Raw genomic sequence first — 17733 nt, 5'->3', positions numbered from 1 at the left:
AAGTAACTTCAAGTGGCAATCAAAATTGCAGTTTTATCCCTCATGGTTAACATGAAGTTTTTTGTAAATATTTGATAATGCTGATACAGAACACAAAATCTTTCTATTGGTATGTAATTGCATTCTCCTTATGAACTATTTTCCAGTAAGGACTGTTGGAAAGCTGAAGGGGATAAATAAGAGGATGATAAACTGAATGTGTTCATCATCCTCTCTCTACCCTGGGACTTAAGGAAGCTTATGAAATCAAAATAGATATTTAAAAAAAACCCTTGATTTGGTTTCAGCACTTTCCATGGATACCAAAATCTGTGTATGTTGAAGTCCCATTATATACAAAGGCATAGTGAAATGATGTCCCTTATATAACATGGAAAGGTCAAGGTTTCTATTTTGGAAGATTTTTTAATTTTTAAAGCCATGGATAGTTGAATCTGTGAGTGAAGCATTTGTACAGACAGGACTGACAGTGAACGCAAATGCTCCAATCGATAAAAAAAAAATACAAGAATTAAAATACAGTTAAAGTTTTACAGATATATAATTTCTGTACAAATACTAAAAGACAGCATTATGTCTGTAGCCTTTGATCGAGGTGGGAATCCCACCTGCCTCTTCCATTTGTGTTTTTATTCCATGAGAGTTAATGTATTGCAGCAGTCAAACCGACAGACTGACACTTGGGAAATCTAGGTTTCAACCTGCCATTGAGTCATGCAGCTTACTTTTCTCCTTTTTTTCCCTTGCTCTTTCCCTCGACCTGATTTACCTTACAGCAATGTCCTGAAGATGACATGGGAAGAAGAGCCACAGACACTACCTTAATCACACTGGTAGACAGGCAAAGAAAAATTATAACAAACTAGCTGTGCCCGGCCACGCGATGCTGTGGCGAAGTATGGTGGTATGGGAAATAAAGTATTGAGGAATTGGTGGTAGTTAAGGTAAAGGTAAAAGTTTTCCCCTGACATTAAGTCCAGTCGTGTCTGACTCTGGGGGTTGGTGCTCATCTCCATTTCTAAGCCGAAGAGCCGGCGTTGTCCGTAGACTCCTCCAAGGTCATGTGGGATGACTGCATGGAGCAATGTTACCTTCCCGCCGGAGCAGTACCTATTGATGCACTCACATTTGCATGTTTTTGAACTTCTGGGTTGGCAGAAGCTGGGGCTAACAGTGGGGGCTCTCTCCACTCCCCCAATTCAAACCTGCGGCCTTTTGGTCCAGAAGTTCAGCAGCTCAGCGCTTTAACACGCTGCGCCATCAGGGGATATTATTTCCTAAAGGTTGTGAATATACAATATTTCTGATTGTTTTTTTTTTTGTCTGTTGGAGGCAAGTATGAATGCTGCAATTAGGAAAAATGATTAGGATGTAATGGCCTTGCAGCTTTAAAGCCTGGCTGTTTCCTCCCTGAGTGAATTTTTTGTTGGGAGGTGTTAGCTGGCCCTGATTGTTTCCTGTCTGGAAAATATGTTAGACAACAAATTTGGCAGAAAAATTAGTTCAATACACAGTAATGCTATGTAGTAATTACTGTATTTATGAATTTAGCACCAAAATATCACGATATATTGAAAACATTGACTACAAAAATGCATTGGATAATCCAGAACATTGGATAAGCGAGTGTTGGATAAGTGAGACTCTACTGTAATTACTAAATAGCATTACTGTGCATGGACTACTTTTTCTGTCAAATTTGTTGTATAATATGATGTTTTGGTGCTTAATTTGTATAACGATTACCTAATTTGATGTTTAATAGGCTTTTCCTGAATCCCTTCTTATTATCCAACATATTCACTTATCCTGCCAGACTGTTTATGTTGGATAAGTGAGAGTCTACTTTTTATTGATAATCTTATATTATCTGCTTAGAAGTGGATTATATGAGGCCCCTTCACAGCTGTATAAAATGCACACTGAGGTGGATTATATGGTAGTGTGGAGTCAAGATAATCCAGTGCAAAGCAGATAATATAAGATTCTAAATGTGTTATATAGCTGTGTGGAAGGGCCTTGAGTCTACACTGCCATATAATCCAGTGCAAATTAGATAATCTCTGGAAGAAGCCTAAGTGAGGCCGTCCCTTGGCTGGTTGCTAGGCAACCAAATGGGCAGAGATTAGCCCTCTAAACTGGCAGCAATTGGATAAAAAAATTATTGCTCTCCCTCTAATTAGGACTTTATTTTTCTTTTCTTTTTGTTGTATCAACCTAGAGGCATGGATGATGGGTTGCGTTGTCAAATTTCTAGGTTGCGGGGCCTGTACTTTTGTTGTTTTGTGAGTCGCTGTGATGCCATCACTCTTTTATATATATAGATGAAATACATTTTAATTGGGAAAAATATTCATGTTTAAAATGCATAAAATAATGTAAATCATCAGCAACCATTACAGATAAGATCAATTTGAATGTCAAGTTACCAATGATACAGGGTAAATGGAAAAAGTACTGGTGGAAGCACAGCATCAAATGGATAAAAACAGATGAGTGAAATCAAAAAGTTATCCGAAAGTTCCATTTTAGACAATGAAATCAAGAAATCTGCATTATGAAAACTAAAGTTAAGCAATTTTTCTCCCATTATAGATACAGCCCCTGCACTGCTTGTTGGGGTGGTGGGAAAGATGTTTTGAAATAACTTCAAAAATTACTCAAATGCTGAAAGTTATTCACTTGAAGGGGGGAAAAATGTAACCATTCGGCAGAGAATAGCTCAATTTAAATTTTTCCATGGCCCAGTGTCAAAGCAACATTGTTCCATAAAATTTAAATAGCTGCCCTCTATCTAAAGCTCACGGTAACAGAATTTGCCAGCGGCTGCCCAATGACACAACTACAACTTTGGCTGCATTAAATAGTTGACCCTTAAGCTGCTCTGCCCAAGCTGTCGCTGCAAGTCAAAATCTGACTCTGGTTAAGCAAAGTCAAACTAAAAGATTGCATTTAAGGGATGTGCTAAATGTTTTAGACTTTTTTGAAAGTTAATGTCTAAAATGTAAGACTTCTTTGGTTATGACAATCATACAATGAAGACACATTGTGTAATAATAAAATAAAATACTAAATGCCAGATCCACATACTATTTCAAGTATCCTTACAAAACTCAGCTTCTAGTATCTGACTTTAAAAATACCTTGGAAAATCCATTTTGGAAACCTATCAGGAATTTAACTAAGATGATTTTATTAAAGTTGGAAGTGGTGTGGTTTTCTTTTCTCTTGTTCAGTATATTGGTTTTAAAATAGCTGGTTGGAGCATGGGTCTTATGCTGGGCTGAAAACTGTATACTGCATAAAGCTGTACTTTCCTCAATTTGGTGGCCTTCAGATCATACCCAGAAAGCCAGAATTCATGAATATGATATCACTACTGGGTCACCTGGGAGCCCCTGTGGTGAAGTGTGTTAAAGCACTGGGACCTCGCTGAACATGCAGACCGAAAGGTCCCAGGTTCAAATCCCGGGAGCAGCGGGAGCGGCCGCTGTTGCTCCAGCTTCTGCCAACCTAGCAGTTCAAAAACATGCCAATGTGAGTAGATCAATAGGTACCGCTCCGGCGAGAAGGTAACAGCGCTCCATGCAGTCATGCCGGCCACATGACCCTGGAGGTGTCTACGGACAACGCCAGCTCTTTGGCTTAGAAATGGAGATGAGCACCAACCCCCAGAGTCGGTCACAACTGGACTTAACGTCAGGGGAAACCTTTACCTTTATCTTACTGGCTCACCTATGAGCATTTTGCTTGTTACTACAGTGCTATGTTTGATGGTATAACATTTCACTGAATATTGTAATACTGTACATCTTATTTCCTACTGGACGCTATAGTATCCCGCTAAAACTGTGCTTCAACTTCTAATATATTAAACACTATTTCTTCACATCCTTAAAGATCACCTAGTGCTTCAGTGGGTATTTGAACCTGCACCTCCCAGGTCCTACTGGGAAATTCTAACCAGTATGTAGTTGGAAATCTTCCCAAGATGACATTGTCTCACAAGTCAACATAACAACTATTTAAATAAATACAGTTGTGTTAACTATAGTTAATATAACATTTCTTTGCATACTTTATTTGCATAAATTTCACAAGCTCTGAAATATGCTAATTGAACCACTAACCCATGTCATATTTATCTAATTATGTTTTGCCACATTGCTTTTACTCAATACTACTATCTAAAAGTATGCTAGTTTTATCGAATGATAATGATGGATTCCCAGCCTAAATATCTATCCTAAAAGTACCAGATCTTGTCTGATCTTGGAAGTTAAGCTTGCTCAGCCCAGGTTAGTACTTGGATGGAAAACCGCCAATGTATATCAGATGTTATAGGCTGTATTTCAGGTAAGTAACTGGCAAAACCATTCCTGAATATTCTTTGCTTAATATAACCTCATAAAATGCATGGAATTACCACATGTCAACATGTGACCCGAAGGCACATACAGAAAGTGATGGAGTGGGCCAAAAAAAATCAAAACAGCATTGCTTTCACAGTTGGAAGTCACGGTTCTAAATAACGATGACTACCAATGAGGACATTTCTACAAAGTTCCTAGTTACGTGATGTGTGAAATTTTAAATGTCACTGGCATTTATAGCTCATGTTTTAGGACAGGATGAAGCATAATAGTAAAAGACAAGGTTCTGGAAGAACTGTAAATATGGAACGGTGGGGCTCTTTTTAAAATGGTATTGAGCAATTCACAGTAAGTGCTTCTCACTTGACTCTGCATACAGGTTATTTCACCAAACAACAGGAACGTGTTTATTTTCTTGTGTTCACTGGCATCCTAATTGATGTATATGCAGTAAAATAAAGACCTGTGACATAGTTTAGACATAATGGTGCAAACAACTTTCATAGATGTAATCTGCCAGGAGGAGGGGATAATCAACGTCCTTTTAAAAAAGGATTTTTTTTTACTATTGCATGGGATAACAGTACTGACAATGAATTTTAAATGAAAATAGTACAGACAATCAATTACAAACAAGACAGGTTCTGTAGGTTTGTTCTTAAATTGAATTTGTATGTAAGTTGGAACAGGTAAATTTTTAACTGTAACTCCAGCCATATATATACACAGTAGAGTCTTGCTTATCCAACCTTTGCTTATCCAATGTTCTGTATTATCCAACAGTTTGCCTTTTAGTAGTCAGTGTTTTTGTAGTCAATGTCTCAATGTAAGTGAGACTCTACTGTATATATGGCTAGAGTTACACTTAAATATACCTGTTCCAACTTACATACAAATTATATATATATATATATATATATATATATATATATATATATGAATGATTTGGATTAACACCCCTGTGATGTTTGTATTGCTGTCTGTGCCCCTGTTCAGATTATTTAACCTCACTTTCTGTCCCTGTGTTAATTGAATTTTGAAATATTTGATTTATTGTGGAAACCAGGATTGGTGATTGTCAGACCCCTGGCAGCTGGGCACCAAGAACCATACACGGAGGCCAATCTCTATCTAATATCTTTATTAAGGAAATATATAAAAGCAATAAAATCAAGTGAAGAATATAGTTCAGAAGCAGACCTTCCAAATGAGGTCAAATATAGTCCAAAAATGTATTGTCCAATAAATGATATTAGAGTTCAAAGTTCTTTATCCAATACCGAAACACACACTATTGCCAAGCAATAGTGTGGGGAAATGTCAGAGTCTTAGAAGTCCAAGGAAGCTTGACAACAAGGCTGGAAATAGACTTGGTTCTTTGACGAGGTCCGTGACTAGAAACAAGGCAAACAGTGAATCTTGGAACAAGGTCCGTGGATAACAGCAAACCAAGGCAGTACTTGAATTCTTGATCCGGGAAGCAAGGAACTGGGGTTACGAAGTCCACACACGATCTCACTCCTGAAGCAACTCTGTTGACTCCGCAAAGAATCTCCCACGTCAAACACCTATATTGGGTCCCGTTTTCCCGCCAACAATCTCTTTCCCTAGAGAACGAGAAGCGAAACCCAACTCTGTCCAGATGCAAGACTCCTTAGAATTTCCCAAGGGAAGCAGGCCTAATCAGCCTGTTGTTTGGCAGCGATCCGTAAACTCCTGCGATTTGCTTCTCTGACTCCTCTGTCTCTAGAGTAAGATTCCCTCCTGGGAAACGGAGGCGAGGAATGCCCAAGGTCTGTTTTACTGAATTCTTGAGGACAAACATCAACATCCGGCAGGTGAAAGGACTCCGGTTCTTGTTGAACCGGCGAAAACCCCATGTTTTCATCTTCATCTGCCACGATAGCACTAGGAACAGGACTACAAGGCCCATGAGGCATCACAGTGATAAAGAATCCATCAAACTAGGACAAACGAGTGCCTTAGGTACATCTATTGGAGCGGCCATAATGCTGGTGTCTAAGTCAGAGCGGGTCTGAGAGACTTTATCTGCAAAATGATGGGCGAAATCACCACATCGAGCTGCTGAGTGATCAAGGGGCCCACGCTGAAAATCAGGGTGGAGAAGCCCCCTGACCACTCAAAACAGCTCCACCAATCTATTGACTGCAGACGCAATGCAGCCAGCTCAGGGAACCTTCTTGGCTGCCTTTATTGCCGCAGAGTAGGCCCTAAGTGTTCGGTCAGATTCGTCCCAAGTTCTCCGCCAGTAGCACCCTAGTCTTCTTCTTACTTGCTTCATCGCCATTCGATCCCTCAATCCCAGTTTATTCAACAAAAAGTTTCTTCAACAAGGAAAAAAGTTTTTAAAAATGCATTATTCCAATAAAATTTTATTCTCTATTAATATCTTTTTCTTGCTGCACTGTGCATGCATTCAAGTTACCTTTCAGTTTATGGCAATTCCATCTACCGGTTTTTTAACCAAGCAACCCTCAGAGGTGATTTGTCATTGTCTTTTCCAGAATATAGCCTGAATATTTAGAATATTTTCAGTTCCCCATCCCAGTGCTAACCAGGTTTGACCCTGCTTCGCTTCAAGATGGTATAGGAACATGGTATTCCAAGTCCTAAATCCAACAAATAGTCTCACCTAGACTCACTAAATTAGTAAAAACTGACTAAATCAACACTTGAATAACAATAGTTCACTTCACTTCACTTCATTTCTTAATTAGTCGCTCTCCACCAGAGTGCTCCATGTGGAATGACAATAGTTGGGACAAACAACTGGTTCAAACCAATAAGACACATATTTTATTTTATTAAGCCCAAGAATTATTATTTCTACTAGTAATCAACAAATAATATTCTACAGCAACAGCCCATTTTTTCAGGAAAATGCAGCAAAATATATTTGTAATTGCATGCCATACTTTTCAAGTATTAAGTGGCAGTAAAGAAAAGTAAGAAATGCCAATCAAGGTGAAGAAAGAAGACATAAAAGCAAAGAGGTTTTTCACCCCATGAATTTTCTCCTTGTTGTTGTGCTTAATGATGAAAAACAAGCATATCCAACAACTAAGGACAATTGAAGAAGTGTCATCTTCTTTGCAAGGTTGAACTAGGCTTACTTTTACATCAATTTAATAAATAAGCTACAATTTGCAAAGGCAGATGTGTGCAGTGACTTTCTTAAAAGTACTAGAAAAGGGGGGAAAGTGCTACAGAAGGAAATATCTAAATCTCATTATGTTGGGGGAAAAGAAGGCTTAAACAGTTCCAATTTTAAACTTAGTGACAGTTTCTACATTAGATAATAACCTAATAGTTTTCTGGAAATACAAGAAGGAAGAATTTTGATTATTGCACAAGTCCTAAAGAGCAAGCCAAGCATAAAAAGTAAATTCACCATTGATCAGCAACCCATAAGCAGCTTATTAACTGTCCATATAGAAAAACATACTGAAGCATTAGCACAATCTGCTATATTAAAAATAGAAGAAGAGCACATATTACACTTAAATGAGTTGGGATCCTCAATAGATTATCTGTGCATTTTCCTAGTACTGAGCTGTGGCAATATACCTACAATAATTTAGCATCCAGAGTACTCAAAGTCACCTTCACATCTACATACTTTTGTTTGTTATACTTAACATCATTTTGTAGTTCTGAGAAAGAAGTCATCAAAATACTGCTATTTATTCAAAGAAGCAGCCTTTATAACAACTATCTATCAAAGTCTCCACGTCTTTGTTTGTTTCTTACTCTCAATACTGTAATTTATTTAGCAGGCAGCACTATCGGTTCATTAGTAAGATACTTATTTTGCAAAAAGAACTCATCTTATTCAATTCCCATCAGTTCATGATGACTATAGTCCTGCAGGGCCCTTATGACTCAGGGCAGACAGAAATTCACTAGAAAGAGACCCAGTGCTTTGGTATATTACAAGGCAGATCCTTAGATGCTTAGGAGAAATTACTAAAGGATCAGCTCTACCACAGGAATAAGAACTGTGCAGTTTCCAAGCAGCCCCTCAAAAACCCTTTTGCATCCCCATAACCTTTTATCTGTCGCCCTAAAATTCTTGTACCTTCTCCAAAATATTGATATAGGGATTTTTTTTCCCATCCAAAACACACACATACTACCGATTGATGTTTCCAAGAACGACAATTAAAATTGGGAACTTCTCATAACCTACCAAAGGCATGAAAACTTCCAACCATAATTTCTGGCCAATTTTATATGCAAGAATGGCATACAGTGCTTAGAATCATAGAATAACAGAGTTGGAAGAGACCACATGGGCCATCTAGTCCAACCCCCTGCCATGCAGGAAAAGCACAATAAAGCATCCCTGACAGATGGCCATCCAGCTTGCTGTTGGGGAGAACAATGGCTCCCATATATGTCATGCATCTCCTTTCTTTCTCTGTCAACTAACATTTAGCCATAGTAGCCATCCTCAGATGCAACTTGCTTCTGGTGTTTTGCTTTTGAAGGCAGCTGATTTTAGAATTCAAGTCACTACTAGAATATTAACATTCCAATCCAGGGAAACAATTTGTTCATTCTTGTTCTTTCAAACCTATCTGTGAAGATAAATGGGCTGTCTCTATCTAATTACTGCTATTATTATTTACAGAAATAACAGAATTATACAATCTTTTGCCAACCCAGAGACCAACAAAGTTATTACAGGCTTTTGGAGAGCACTAACCATTTCATCAAATTCATGAATCATCACTCAAAATTTCAGAAACAGATACTATGCTGGGTTGGGCAACAAAATATATATATGAAAGCAGCATTTGTTTGTTTATTCTCTCTCTCTCTCTCTCTCACACACACACACACACACACACACACACACAGGTTCATAACACAATTTTATATTTTAATATGTATAAAGTCCATGCAAATGCATAAAGCTCTATGGCTTCTGAGATATAGGCTCCCTTATCTCGAATTTCAAAATCTGAAACACTCCAAAATCCAAATCTTTTCACCTGAGATAGTGGCACCTTTGCTTTCTGGTGGCTCGGTGCACACAGATGTTGTTTTATGCATAAAATTATAAAATTCTTTACAAAATTATAAATGAATTATAAAATATAACTACCTTCAGGCTATTTTTATAAGATGCATATGAAACTTTAATTAATTTTGCATTTAAACTTGGGTCCCATCCTGAGAATATCTCATTATGTACATATATGTAAATATAGATACAGTAGAGTCTCACTTATCCAAGCCTCGCTTATCCAAGCCTCTGGATAATCCAAGCCATTTTTGTAGTCAATGTTTTCAATATATCGTAATATTTTGGTGCTAAATTCATAAATACAGTAATTACAACATAACATTACTGCGTATTGAACTACTTTTTCTGTCAAATTTGTTGTATAACATGAAGTTTTGGTGCTTAATTTGTAAAATCATAACCTAATTTGATGTTTAATAGGCCTTTCCTTAATCCCTCCTTATTATCCAAGATATTCACTTATCCAAGCTTCTGCCGGCCCGTTTAGCTTGGATAAGTGAGACTCTACTGTATTCCAAAATGCACAATAAAAATCTGGAATACAAAACACTTTTTGGTCTCAAGCATTCTAGGTATGTTTTTTTTTCTTCTGTAGCAGACTAACATGTCTACCTCTTATGTACAGTGTTCCCTCACTAATTGCTTGGGTTCCAGGACCACCCGCAATAAGTGAAAATCGGCGAAGTAGGGATACTATATTTATTTCAATGTTTATACATTGTTTCAGTAGTTATACACTGTTTTAAGTCATAGAATCATAGAATCATAGAATAGTAGAGTTGGAAGAGACCTCATGGGCCATCCAGTCCAACCCCCTGCTAAGAAGCAGGAAAGTCTTTATCAACGAAGCCTGTGTTGATAAATCTCCTCCTTTTCCTCCTGTTGCCGCTTGGGCTCCTTTTCTCTCCCTTTGGCTTCTCCTTCCTCCCTTCCTTAGGCTGTAAATTGTAATTTTTTATGATTTATAATAGTCTTTTACAGTTTATTGAAAAACCACGATACAGTGAATCCGCGAAAAGTGAACCGTGAAGTAGTGAGGGAACACTGTACCTCTTTTAAAGTTTACTTACCAAGTCTTCTTCTTTTGAGGCTTTTGCTCAAGGTTGAGAAATATTTGTAGTTCCTCATATGCATACATGCATTTACACACACATTCGTGTCAAAATTCTATTTAGAATCATCTTTCTCTATCAGCTTGTAAAAGCTTTATTTCATCTGACAGTAAATGACAGGTCTTCAATAGGAGCTAAATATTACTACAAAAGAGTCTACACAGCTTGAGAAATATTTTGATAAACAATTTTTTAAATTAAAATATAAATATTTTTCCTCATTGTAAACAGGTTCACTGTGAGATCAATTAACTTGGCTGATCAACCAAGCATTTTATCAGTTTGTTCATGTGTGCGTGTATTCACTCCTACCAACATGTTGCGGGTGGAATGCATCAAAGCTGGCAACTCTTTCTTGGAGCAGCTGGAAAAAACGCCTGAAATATTTGATAAAAAATGAACTAGTGAAACTGGACACACATTCTAATGAGAACATCTCTAGAATTATTGTCTGTTACAACCGGATTTTAGAAGTCACCTGCTGAGACAGCAAGTTTGGTCTTTGCCTGTCTTGTAAAATAAAAATAAAATGACATGCCTTATGTTCCTTATTGGATTGTATGCCCAACATTCAAGCCAACAATTTCATGTTTTTTATTCTTCCATCAAAATACATCATCAACTCCTACTCTTTTCTTCCCATCTTTAATAAGAGTTATAGAATCTGTCAAAGCTATATGTTATGTCTTCAATCAGAATAACTTCTACTTAATTGGTAGACCTGTCTTCACTCCATTTTCTCCATTTAATACTTCAATTAGTTTTTCCATTGTTCATTTCCTATGTAATCCACCCACATATTGCTTCTATGTCCTCTATCTCACTTCTCCCTACCCCATTCACTGCATATTTAAAAAGCCACAGGTTTGGGGGTGAAAATTATCAATTTTGATATGTGCCGTGGTTAAATTAAGGGTGATTCCAGGGAATAGGGAAAGTGCTAGTTATCACCCCTGCGGGGCAAGCTACCCTTGGCCACTACCACCACCATTTTCCTGCCCAAGTCTTCAAAAAGGCCAGAAGTGGGACAGAGGGAATTGGTGGTCCTTTTAGGTTCTCCCAGGATGGACTTTCGCCACTCAGAGAAGGGAAAGGTTCCTTTTTTATAACAGTTAAGGTAAGTACTTACACCGACTCATGGCTATGTCGATTTAATTTTGGGAGGTTTGTTTTTGGCTAAAATTTCTTGTCAGATTTGGGGATGTGTTTTTTCCCCTATTTTTGCAGAAGCAGGCCTATAAGGTCTCCCAAAGGACTAATACAATCCCTTACGTCTTCCATAGTTCCCTACCTCTGCTCTATTTAGATATTCTACTATAAAGTCAGGTTACATTATAACCTTTTAATGGAACCTGAGTATTCGTGCAAAGCTTTTATAAAAGGAAACAAGAAAATCTAGAAGAAATATTTTTAAAAGAATAAACAGTGATTCCAACCTCACTCATCCTATTTTCAGTCTACAATAAACAATAATTTTAATGTATGAACTGGGGCACAACACCACTTCATATCCTGCAGACTCAGTGGACTGTCTATCAACAAATATATTAGCAGTTAGCAAATGTGAAGTGATGTACATAAATGTGTGCATCAGATCTAAATGACAGCTAATGCCTTATCGTAAATATGCAAAGCCCAGTAATATACAGTAGAGTCTCACTTATCCAACACTCACTTATCCAATGTTCTGGATTATCCAACACATTTTTGTAGTCAATGTTTTCAATGCATTGTGATATTTTGGTGCTAAATTCGTAAATACAGTAATTACTGCATAGCATTAATGTGTAATGAACTACTTTTTCTGTCAAATTTGTTGTATAACATGATGTTTTGGTGCTTAATTTGTAAAATCATAACCTATTTTGATGTTTAATCGGCTTTTTCTTAATCTCTCCTTATTATCCAACATATTTGCTTATCCAACGTTCTGCCAGCCCATTTATGTTGGATAAGTGAGACTCTACTGTATTTAGGACAAATAACTAGTTATGTCAGAAAATCTCATGCTTGAAGGCATTATTATTATTATTATTATTATTATTATTATTATTATTATTATTTCATATATTTATATCCTGTTCTTCTCATGGGGGGGGGGGGGGGGGCTCACAGCGGTCTCACAACTGACAACCATTAGATGCCAAATTCAAGATCCTTCCAGTCTAAGGTATCGTTCTTTCCAGCTCATTCATAAACTTCATTTTCTCCATCCTAAATGCAAAAACACATTCTTAGTCTGAATTTCGTGTTCACCTCCCACCTTAAAAAAACCCAAAAACAACAACAACAACAACAACAACAGCTAAAAATCAGGAACAAAGAGTATAATGAGAAGGAAATGAGTAAATGGGAATTTAGAAAAATGTACAAGGCTGGCTAATGTTCTGCTACTCATAAAATAGTTCATTTTACTGTCTCTCTCCATATGTATTCTAACCTTAGCTGTCTGCTTACATAAAATCGACATCCAATAACACAGACAAGTAACTCTAAGAAAGTCACATGCCTTTTATAAACTTCAATTTGTGATGGACTTGGACAGTACAGTTTAAGTAATCACATTCTTATTAGATGAAAATGAAGTCAGTCAAGCACTGTGATCTTAAGAACAGTCCTTGAGACATACCCATATAGAAAAAAGCAAGCCTTTTCAATTATATGGAACTGATGTAAGCAATTGCTAGGAACATTATATACTAGATTTTTAAGGGGGGGGGGATCTGTCTATGGACCCTAAATGGACATAATTACTATAAAGATCAGTATCATGGGGTTGGGAAAGATGAGCCCTAAATTCATTTGCCAATCCCAACTGTTGAATGGGAAGCCAACACTTATATAAATCCAATTTTGAATGAATCTACTATAGCAAGGACTACCAACTGAAATTAGGCCTAGGGATTCCAACCAGGAACTGGAAAAAAAACAAGGCATCGTTCTTAAAACTGTACTATGTTTCACAAACACATGGAAATGTGTTCAGTACATGAGAAGAAGGTTTCAACACATCTTCAAATCAAGGAAGAGGCAAATTAAACACTAAAGTCTACCAAAATATGACTACTAAGAAGATAACCTGCCCAATAAATCAAAATCTATCTTACGACTTTTTGACCAAAACCCAAATCCATCTGTCCATGCATTACCCAGTTCCTTCTTACTTTCAACAGGAACTCTATTCTTGATATATCTAAAATGTCATCAAGACACCCATTTCCCACCTGTTTTAGCTCAACAGCTGCTTTCTCAGCAGGCTATTTAAACACTGGCCAGCCATCGTACTATGAATTTCAAGATTGACTCTCACGGATTATTTGTAAAAATATCACACATTAAAAAAACATAAAATTAATGAGACAACTTGTTCCCTACATGACAATTCATTAAATGGGTTGTCAACATAGGAACGATATTTGCTGAAGGAACAAGTCACTTTTGTTTCTAAAGTTAAAAACAGAAGCGTTCGATTTAATAGATGCTAAAACACATGGACATCCTTCTAAAAGTAATATCAAGACCTTTTCCCAATTAATGAGGTCCCATTTTGCATGTAATGTCGTTCCCACAAACCAAGTAATTCATGAAAAATCCAGAGTGAAGATAAACCTTGTTGGTCTTATGCTACCTAATCCAGTTTGAAGTTCTACATGCATTCTCAATTTCCTTATGCACACTGCAGATTCAGATAATAATTTTCTTCAGTTGAATATGGGGCAGCACCATACTCTGGAAAGGAAAATGTTAGTGGAACAACCTTTTCAAAAATTAATAAAATGGTAGTATATCCAAAATCTTTCAGTGGAAACTTTCCCCAGAGGCACAATGACCCAATTTGTTGAGTATGTCCAGCAATGCAATCTCTCTCAAACTTCATGTGTTACTAGAATTTTAAACAAGAAATATTCAAAATAATTTCTTGTAGCCCAAGGATTGTTCCCACTGAATGTATAGAACATTTTATGCATCTAAAGGTTTTTCTCTCTTTTCCCCTGCTGTACTATTTTGTGACTGGTTCTTTTATTTTTTCAGCTACTCAATGGCACCTTCCTTCTTAGAAGAAGGAAATTACCAATTAAACAGAGCAACCCCTTTAGAACTTTTACCTACTGCTTAAAATCAAGTTTTTTCCCTGCTTAACTTCTACAAAAAAATCTGCTTGTCTTCATGAAAAGTTAAACATGTCATTAAAATAGACTACCATTTAAAACTTTTCAAAGAACAAATCTAATTAATCATTGCTTGAAAAGTATAAAGTATAAATGTATGTTTTACCTACAGAAAATCTACACTACCTATTGCTACATAATAAAAATGTTTTTGCAATACCAGGATCTGAATGTCGGGGACATTCTGGGTCGGCTCTCCGGGGTGGGCCTTGGGGGTACTGCTTTGTAGTGGCTCCAGTCCTTCCTGGAGAGCTGTTCCCAGTTGGTGAAGCTGGGGGAGACCTGTCGGACCCCTGGCCACTGAGCTGTGGGGTCCCGCAAGGTTCCATTCTGTCCATTCTGCTTTTTAACATCTACATGAAACCACTGGGAGAGGTCATCCGGAGTTTTGGAGTGCGGTGTCATCTCTACGCAGATGACAGCCAACTCTACTACTCTTTTCCACCAAACTCCAAGGAAGCCTCTCAGATACTGGACCAGTGCTTGGCGGCTGTGATGGGCTGGATGAGAGTGAGTAAGCTGAAGCTTAATCCTGACAAGACAGAGGGCCTCCAGGTCAGTCGTACGTCTGATCAGAGTATTGGGTGGCAACCTGTGCTTGATGGGGTCGCACTCCCCCTGAAGGCGCAGGTCCGCAGTTTGAGGGTCCTCCTGGACTCATCTCTGATGCTTGATGCTCAGGTGTCGGCGGTGGCCAGGAGGGCCTTTGCACAATTAAAACTTGTGCATCAGCTGCGACCATACCTTGTGAAGTCTGATCTGGCCATGGTGGTCCATGCCTTAGTTACCTCTAGATTGGACTATTGCAATGCACTCTACGTGGGGCTGCCTTTGAAGACGGCCCAGAAACTTCAATTAGTCCAATGTTCGGCAGCCTTGTTTCTAACTGGAGCCCAATATAGGGAGCGGTCAACTCTCTTGTTTAAGGAGCTCCACTGGCTGCCGTTCATTTTCCAGACCCAATTCAAAGTGCAGGTGATTACCTACAAAGCCCTGAATGGTTTGGGACCCCCCTACCTTTGTGATCGTCTCTCCCCCTACGAACTGGCACAATCTCTTCGGTGGTTGAGGGAAGCCCTCCTCTTGCTTCCGCCACAAGCGCTGTTAGTGGGGACAAGAGAGAGGGCCTTCTCTGCAGTGGCCCCCCGGCTCTGGAACTCGCTCCCTAGGGAGATCAAGCAAGCCCCCACTCTGATGGCGTTTCGGAAGAGCCTAAAAACCTGGCTTTTCACCCAGGCCTTGGTTAAGATCGCCTATCCCCATCATAATCATGATTGTATTCCTCGACCTTTCTTGTATTGATCGCACTTCTCCTGGTTACTTGACATTAGCTCAGGGCTCCTCTCATCCCAAATTGACCTCAAACGAATCTGTGCACTTTATCTATGTTTCTGAGTTCGCAACTTATAATGTGCACTTTGCTAATCTACCATTACAACCTCACTGTTTTTAATTCTATGTTTTTAGTAAGTGTGCTTCATTTTTCTGGTCAATGTAGAAATATTATTGGTGTATGTTATTGTTTATTGATGTATTGTACATTGTTATTGTTTTGATATTTGTTTTGTCTGATATTTCTGTGAGCCGTACCACATTTCTGTGGTGGCGGGATACAAATAAACTTATTATTATTATTATTATTATTATTATTATTATTATTATTATCTGTGAAAGCACTGAAGATGTGGTCATTACCTTTAACTCCATGTTTTCGACTAATATTTGCTTGAGTTTTCAACAAATTTCACAAAAGTGGGAAAGCCTTGGTAAAACGAAGTCTATGAGATAATGGCTACATCTATAGAGAGAACATTTTAGTGTTACAGTATTTGACAAAATCAAGTCTCTCGGAAAAGTCAAAATGACAATCAAGGCTCTCCTCCCAAGACATCAATTTTAAAGTAAATCAGTCCAAACAATATGGATCGTGAGCAACCAAAAAGACCACAAAGCTTCAGTTGAATATCTGCTTGTCAATTCGTACACCCAGATGCAAGTATTTGGGAACAAGTAATGGTTTCTCTCAGCACCTCTTCTTGGACATCAAGAACAATCACAGACAGAAAGTGAAAACTAGGTAATGAGATTTCACACTATACTGTGATATAGGGAATACAGAGAGTCTCATATTTTATTGTGGGGAGCACATTACTACAATATAAATTACTATTTTGCAACCCATTCTCCACTCAACCAATTGAAAACCCTCAAGAAACACTTCTTGAAAACCCTCAAAAAAAAACTGCAAATGGATAGGAAAGAGTTGCTTTCCTTTTTTTTACTAAAACAAGCTATGTCGTGTTTTACAAAAGAATCCTTGGTATCTTCAGCAAGTAAAATTCTCCCTTTAATTTTCCGGAACATGTAGCCAGATTACCTTGGGAGTATTGGGCAATATGATGGTCTTTTGCTGCATATAATTCATACAGATCACCAAGTTCAGTCTTTTCCTGAGAAAAAATTGAAAGGGGGGTTTTTTGTTTGTTTTTTTGTTTTTTTGCTTTATGTGTAGAGTATATCCAAGCAGTTCCCAAGTTACAAACAAGACGGGTTCCATTGATTTGTTCTCAAATTGATGATAAAGCTTCAGTGGAGACACCTTTTCCCCATGATAACTCTTTCAGGAGCAAATTTCTCTTCTGAGGGGTAGATTTCTTTCACTGCCTGCTGTCTCATCCCCATTCTTAGCTATGACTAATTTGTAAGTTGGATGTTTGCAACTCAGAAACTATCTGTACATTAGTGTACACTGCATTTTCAATAAGGAAAGCAAAACAACAGGGCGGAGTGGGAATGTCATAACTACTCCACATTTGAAGGGAAATGTCTCATAAGCTTTCACCTGTAGAACAGTTTTTCTGATTATATATTCCCCTACAAACACACAAGCTACTTCCTTGCATTTCAATTCACATCACCACTTGAGAGAACATCTACGAACACAACAGCCACACAAATATGGGAAAGTTCATTATTGGGCTATAACTCCCAAAATGTCCTAGCCAGAGATTATAGTCTAAATAGTA

General features: G+C 37.9%; 1 protein-coding gene across 2 annotated transcripts in view; it reads right to left on the bottom strand.

Moving 5' to 3' along the window:
• The window catches only part of ddx10 (DEAD-box helicase 10), a 232214-nt gene that overhangs the window by 145477 nt on the left and 69004 nt on the right, over window positions 1-17733 (bottom strand). The window contains exon 14 of one of the 2 annotated variants that reach the window (XM_008111901.3): window positions 16363-17157. The exons of the other annotated variant lie outside the window; for it this stretch is intronic. Coding sequence (XP_008110108.1) covers window positions 17011-17157 — 147 coding nt within the window. The 3' untranslated portion in view covers window positions 16363-17010. Of the gene's footprint in view, window positions 1-16362; window positions 17158-17733 lie in introns of those variants that run through there. 2 annotated transcript variants of the gene reach the window in all.

Source organism: Anolis carolinensis, chromosome 3, assembly GCF_035594765.1.
Source record: "Anolis carolinensis isolate JA03-04 chromosome 3, rAnoCar3.1.pri, whole genome shotgun sequence".
Lineage (NCBI taxonomy): Eukaryota > Metazoa > Chordata > Lepidosauria > Squamata > Dactyloidae > Anolis > Anolis carolinensis.
Note: the sequence above shows the minus strand (reverse complement) of the source record. Positions and strands in the feature narration are given on the sequence as shown.